The 6,762-nt window shown below is 40.8% G+C and overlaps 1 protein-coding gene across 4 annotated transcripts in view; it reads left to right on the top strand.

Annotated features, from left to right (window-relative positions):
- The window catches only part of mef2ca (myocyte enhancer factor 2ca), a 52,261-nt gene extending 45,741 nt beyond the window's left edge, over nucleotides 1–6,520 (top strand). For all 4 annotated transcript variants that reach the window (XM_046067056.1, XM_046067053.1, XM_046067055.1 and 1 more), the window contains 3 exons: nucleotides 370–499; nucleotides 597–720; nucleotides 1,387–6,520. In XM_046067056.1, coding sequence (XP_045923012.1) covers nucleotides 370–499; nucleotides 597–720; nucleotides 1,387–1,735 — 603 coding nt within the window. In that variant the 3' untranslated portion in view covers nucleotides 1,736–6,520. The remainder of the gene's footprint in view (nucleotides 1–369; nucleotides 500–596; nucleotides 721–1,386) is intronic.
- The last annotated feature ends 242 nt before the right edge of the window (nucleotides 6,521–6,762 follow it).

Below are 6,762 nucleotides of genomic sequence, written 5' to 3'. Positions count from 1 at the left end.
ATTATTATTATTATTATTATTATTACGCCCTTTTGATGTGCCGTTATGCAATATTTACCCGACCCGCCGCAATTTTTAATTCTATGTACTGAACGACCTGTTTGTAGAGCTGCACAAATGTTGGGAATTTAGTTCACGTAAACTGAGCAGAGTGACCCAGTACTTCACTGTGATTATAAAAATAGGAATGTCTTTCAACCAATCACAGGACAGAGCTGGAGCAGAACACGGTATCAGTTTAAACTGAGAAACAGCAGCTGGCCTGAACAGAAACATTTCTAACTCTCCTTGAGTCAGCTCCTTGTGTTTCGGTTGTTTTTTAGAATGCGTCGCTGCTTTAGGTCTTATAGATTTCTCTTTTCTTTTCAGAACCAGAGAATAAATCACTCTCAGACCGCTCAGACGCTGTCCACTCCTGCTGTGTCCATCGCTGCTCAGACTCTACCTGGACAGGGGATGGGCGGGTATCCGTCCACACTCTCCTCTTCTTATGGCACAGGTACAACAGAGCGACGCTGCAACAGACTAGAGGGTCACATCATGTAGGATCTGATTTAATAAGGAGGGTTTTCTGTGCGTGTGTTTCCCCCCCTCAGAGTTCTCCCTCGGCAGCGACCTGTCCTCTCTGTCTGGGTTTGGCGGTTCTGGTCTCGGATCCGTAACAAACTGGCAGCAACAGCAGATACAGAATCTGCAGCACTCAGCGCTCGGACACATGGGGTAAGCATCTGTGTGTGACGGATATCATCGCCTGTCCGGCTCTTGGGCTGCACCTCCCCGACACATTTCTTAGAAGAAACGTGCCATTTACCTCAGAAGTCGGACGCTGTCGCACCTGATGCCTTTAGCCACTGTTTGCAATACTAGTTCATAATAAAACATCAGTCAGAAATCTGACTTCAGGGGGCGTTTCAGTAGAAATTGTCTGAAATTCTGACTTCCCAGTTCAAGTCGACTATGTAAATCCTTAGTCGGGCACAGCCCTAGTTGCCAAAAACCCGATGCACTTGTAGTCGGGGCACCTTGGAGACGAGTCCGTGGGAGACGAGGGGTTGTGATGGAGCAGTGGATAAGACACCTCTCGGTGTGAGAGACCCGGGGTCGATTCCCACTGCAACACATCCACCAATGTGTCCCTGAGCAAGACACTTAACCCCTAGTTGCTCCAGAGACGTGCGACCTCGTGTGACATATATAGCAATTGTAAGTCGCTTTGAATAAAATGCTTCAGCTAAATAAGTAAATGTAAATGAGAAAGAACAGAAACCCATCTTTCATTAATCGTTCACCTGGTGCGAGATCAGTTGTGTCGACAGGGAAGTATAACAACTCTGAGATTTTCCTGTCTGCATTTTGTTTAAGTCGCCTCTCTCTGTCATCTTCCAGGAACTTGTGTCAGACCTCAAACCTAAACCTCCCCTCCGGTCATCAGCAGCTCCACATCAAGTCCGAGCCGGCCTCCCCTCCCAGGAACCGGAGCGTCGGCATGCTCTGCACGGGACTCGGAGGGGGCATGACCACGGCAGTCTACTCCAACGCCGGCCGGGGCCACAACGAATCGGGGCACTCCCCCGGCGACAGCGCGTCCAGCTGCGGGAGCTCGTACGAAGGCAGCGAGGAGCGCGAGGATCACCATGGCAATGACAGCTTCCTCCTCCGACCTCTGTCCAGCCAGGAGGAGCACCACAGCCCGTCAGTAAAACGGATGAGGCTATCGGAGGGATGGGCGACATGATGGGAGCTGGTCTACAGCCAGAGGGGAGGGGATGTTAGTAAAGTTACCTTATAGTATTATTATTATTATTATTATCATCATCATATTCTTCTTGTACTGAGTGGGTGTGCTAAATGTGTAATGTAAGGGGGGGGGGGCAGATTCAGACGCTGTCGACCTATTTTATATGGATACAGTGATGTTCTGCTGTATTTACAACATGTACTGTAGCTAGACTTTCTAATCTAGAGGAGAGACTCCTGGGACAATACGAATTTATCAAACTTCTAAGAATATAAAAGTTAGTTAATCAAGCGACTTCCTTCTGCTCACAGCAAAGTGACAGTATTGAATCACTTGCATTCTCAGAGGAGTTACAACCGATCAGATACAAGGAACTTACACGATACGGACAAAAGTACTGGGACACCACTGTCCCAATACTTTTGGGAGGGGCTGTTTTTTCATGGTGCAGACTTTAAGGGAAATGTTAACGCTACAGCAGACAGACAATTTTAGAAAATAGTTCTTCAAACAGTTTGTATTTGGACTTTTCTTGTTTAAATATAAATGATGCCCTCGTGCACAAAGCCAGCTCCATAAAGAAATGGTTTTCCCAGTTCGGTGTCGAAGATCAGAGCCCTGACCTCAACCCTGTCGAACACCTTTGGGATGAACTAGAACGGGGTCAACATCAGTGTCTAACCTCACAAATGCTCTTCTGGATGAACGGGGAAAAATTCCCAAATACAAACTTGTAGAAAGCCTTCCCAGAAGAGTGGAAGCTGTTATAGCTCAACAACTCCATATGTGTGCCCTTAGATTTAGAACAGGATGTCATAAAAGTAATGTGTAGCTGTCCCCGTACTTTTGTCCAGGCAGTGTACCTACTTTGCAGCTCATTCTTTAACACAAATCTGCAAAAATATGTCTTTTAAAGTTCATGTACTTTCTCCAGTAGCAATTCACTCGTGAAAAAAACATAAATCTTATATATTTATAATATGCAATAGGCATTAAATAAATAAAATTACAAGAAATTGGCTGAAATGGAAACAAAAGTAACTTCTTCTGCTGATGCATCAGAGATATCACACAATAAGGAGAACTTAGTATCATATTCACAGTGAAGATTTATGGAAAAAGATTGCAGACAAAATCACTGCTGTCTATATTCTTGTTTGCACGAGTGAAAAAGAAAGAAAAAGTGGTGTAACAGTATCAAATGTTTAAACCACATTCCAAACAGTACTGAAGGCTAAAACTGCCCATGTCTGGATTATACACACAACTCTTCATGAGTGTTTTGGTTTTAGTTATTCAGCTCTGCTGCGGCGAGTAAAAGTGAAGGCGTTTTACATTTATAAGTCCAAAACGTCACTTCTAGCAGTTTGATAAATCGCTGTCCAGGATGTCATCTGAGGCGAACATGTGCTGACAGTTTGTCGGTGTACATGTGTTGCTTGTTTTGAGTGTGTGTGTTTCCGGGGTGGGTGGGGGGTAATAAGTAAGTTACATGCACACATTCATGAATGTGTGCAACTAACAAAAAGTTTAAAAAGTGAAGACGTCTGGTACTCTGAACAGTGAAGCTACTGGTGAGTTTAATAACGTGGATCATTGGAGCCATGAGAGCAGGCGTGCTGGAGGTGGGCCGCTCAGTCCGCCGCTGCACACGCCGTGTTGCAGGTTCAACATATTCGCACAGTAAAACATATAAAACACATTTATATATGAATGTATGGAAGGTAAAGTGTGGCAAATAAAAAGGAGGTAGAAAGAGAGAGAGCGCGTACAGGAAGAGAAAGATGGAGAAATGTAGCTCTGGTGAGAGAAATGGTGACGGGGGAAGTTTTAGTTTGAGTGAAGAAGTTATTTGCAACAGGTTGCATAGAAAAGATTTCAGATTTCACTTGATGTGAAGACATTTATAAGAGTTAGTGAATCATTTTCAGAGCTGTGTTAGCAAAAGTGACTTTCAGTGAATGCAATCCAGATGTGTAAAAGTATCTTCTTATCTTATAAGTTTCTGAATATCTGAAAACTAAACATTAACCACTACTGAATACTTTTCTTTTACAACCACTATAAAATATGTGACATAGAGACATTCACATACATACACAAATACTCAAACATGAGTTAAATATAATCAAAGGCCCGTGCAGGATAAGTGGGAAGCTGAAAGTTTAAACAAAGACGTCCTGTAAAAACAAACAGGATTAAATTCATTATAAATAACTGAAAACTACAAATCAAAAATAAGGGAAGTTAATGTCTCTAAGATGTTTTTTAAGATATTAAGACCCCCCCCCCCCCCCGAGTTGTGCAACTTTAAAAAACACATTTTTGATTTTGGTTTTTAAAAGGTTGAAATTTTCAGATTCTGGAAAATTCAAATGTCCAATATTCAGTTTTTATTTCATAAAATTTAACGTCCATTAAAAATAAATTGCTTAAGTTGGATTCACGTTAAATGCTTAATCCAAACTCATAATGTGCTACGGTCAGGTTTGTTGTGTTCAGTCACATGTTCAGAGAAAGAGAACTTCAGCTCTGGACACTTACCACAACTTACTGATCGTGCGAACGTGCTAAAATAAAAATCTCATTTGGAAATTTTCAAAACCTGAAATAACGTTCTGAAAATGTCAGAGAGGGGAAATCTAAACACATGAATTGAAACAGATTGCTTTAAAATTTGAATATTTCAATGTCAAGTATTTAGTAGTGGTTGCATTTCACAATTCAGTTATTTAAAAAATAAATTATGGCCTTTACAACATAACATGAGTTATTTTCCTGTAAAAGAAACAAAGCATCTGTGGTTAACAAACAAAAGAGAGAAGTCACATCCAAACGTCGCTCATGGCCTTGTTACGCACAGAGAGAGCTAGCATGTGCTAATAATAGCTTTGCAGGATTTAGCAGAGTGAGGATTGCACTTCATAAAAGCCATATCCAACAGGACAACGATGCTTTGCTGCACAAAGTTGATAGTGTTGTGTTTTTAGAGAAAATTTATTCCTTATTATATCAAATCCATATTGTTGGATGTCTGCAGCGCTATTTAATAACAGTAATATAAAAAGACAGGAAGCACAGCTGCACGTCATTTTCTATTAAACATTCAGGGAGATTTTAAGTCAGTTTTAAGTTAAGTTTTACAAAAGAAATCACATTTAAAGTTCAGCTGGTGTCAGAGCCAACATTATGTCACAGTGACAATCTCACAGAGCACAAAGGAAACCGGCTGTTTTTTTTCCCAGGATACAGTTTCAAAGCAACTACTTTGTGGTGATAATTAAAATGTACAGTGGTGGAAGAAGTACTCATTTACTTAAGTAAAAAAGTGCCAGTACAACATATATATCATTACAAGTCCGTCATTCAAAAAGTATACTTCAGTAAAAGTACAGAAGTATTATCAGCAAAATTTACTGAAAGTATAAAAAGTAAAAGTACTCGTTCTGCAGTAAGATGTGACTGATGAACGTTGTCAGCTACTTTTAACTGTTAACTAGTTTAGTCCAGTGGCTAATCTGTGCTTCTCCTTTTTCCTCTAAAACATTAGATGATTTTACATCTTTGGACTAAAAACAATTCTTTAAATCATTAATCAAAACATTACATTTTAATGAAACTATGTGAGAAGTTTAGAGGGGAAGTGTCTCTGCTAACAACTGGAGACACAACACTAAACTGATTTTTGAGGTTAATCTTCAGCTGTCAGACAAATGGAGTAGTGCAGTAGAAGTATCCTAAAATTGTTGTACTTAAATATGTGACTTAAGTAAATGTACTTAGTTACTTTCCACCACTGTATATTTGTGCTGTAACTCTCTACAAGGGCATTGTAGACATTTTGAATCATTTGTGCCTTGTATCTAAAACTGGGTCTGACACCCCGCCACAATAAGAGGATGTACAGAGTAGATGAAGGACTGATGCCCACAGGTTTTATTTTCTTTTAAGAGGCAGAGAGGTGGCTGGGGGTTGTTCACATTTGAATATTTTGTTTTAAAAACTGTATATTTGGAGCTTAAACCCTCAGCCACAGCCCCCACTCTGTATGGGCCCCATTTTAAATCCAGCGGCTAAGTTCATTTGACTCCCCGTAGCTGCTCGAGTTTAAAAAAGGCACTGCCATTTAGTCAGGAACTACAAAGTGATGTCTGTGGAAAAGGGCAGAGCCCAGATGTGTTTTCTTCCACACTCTTTAATGATGACCGTGTTGTCTCTGGGGTTGGTCGGCTTCCAGCTCAGATTTCCTGCACAACGCCTGACACCGTCGGTAAAACAGAGCTGAAGGACAGGAGAGCCAGGAGCTCGTCCTCAGGCTCCAGGTGGAGTCGAGCGTGTGCAGGTGGAGGAGGTGGAAGGTCGAGTGTAAACTAACCAAAGTGTGAAATACCCTGTTTATGTGTGTGTTTGATTTGATTCTTTAATATGTAACTGCCTGGACTTTGTCAAATCTGTCATCTACTTGTACCTCAAACGCCCCGATGATATTCTTTTATTTGACATCAGTGAATGTCCTCTGTACTGTAAATGTACACTTTGGGCTACAGTTCCCTCCCTCTTTTCATGCACTATTGCTTCTAATAACCACAAGTTAAATATTCTACGAGATTGTTAGCGGCATAAGCTGGCCTTTGTCGCCACTTGGAGACAATGTTTCTCAGAAGAAAAATAAAGTGCACCTCTGTTGTCACAATCAGAGATCATGTACAGCAAATCCCTCACTCAGAAATGTGGTAGTATTTGTATTTTGCAGAAAAATATACAGGCTCTGTTATAATTGTCTCTGCGTGTTTGTCATCATTGCTTCTTCAGCTTTTTTTGTTGCATTTTTAAAAAAGGGCACCAGTTTTCATTTGATGCAAGAGAAACGATTTATGACACTTCTGCAGGACTTAATGAGAGACACCACAGTCAAACAGGCTTTTTCTTAGGGCTGGACAATACGGCCAAAAATGTTATCAGGATAAAACGTTTTGTATCTTATAATTATCAGGATAAGTATCAAATCGTTGTTTCTTTTGAGT

The sequence above is a fragment of the Micropterus dolomieu genome, linkage group LG13 (genome assembly GCF_021292245.1).
Source record: "Micropterus dolomieu isolate WLL.071019.BEF.003 ecotype Adirondacks linkage group LG13, ASM2129224v1, whole genome shotgun sequence".
Taxonomy (NCBI): domain Eukaryota; kingdom Metazoa; phylum Chordata; class Actinopteri; order Centrarchiformes; family Centrarchidae; genus Micropterus; species Micropterus dolomieu.
This window is presented reverse-complemented; position numbering and strand designations above follow the sequence as displayed.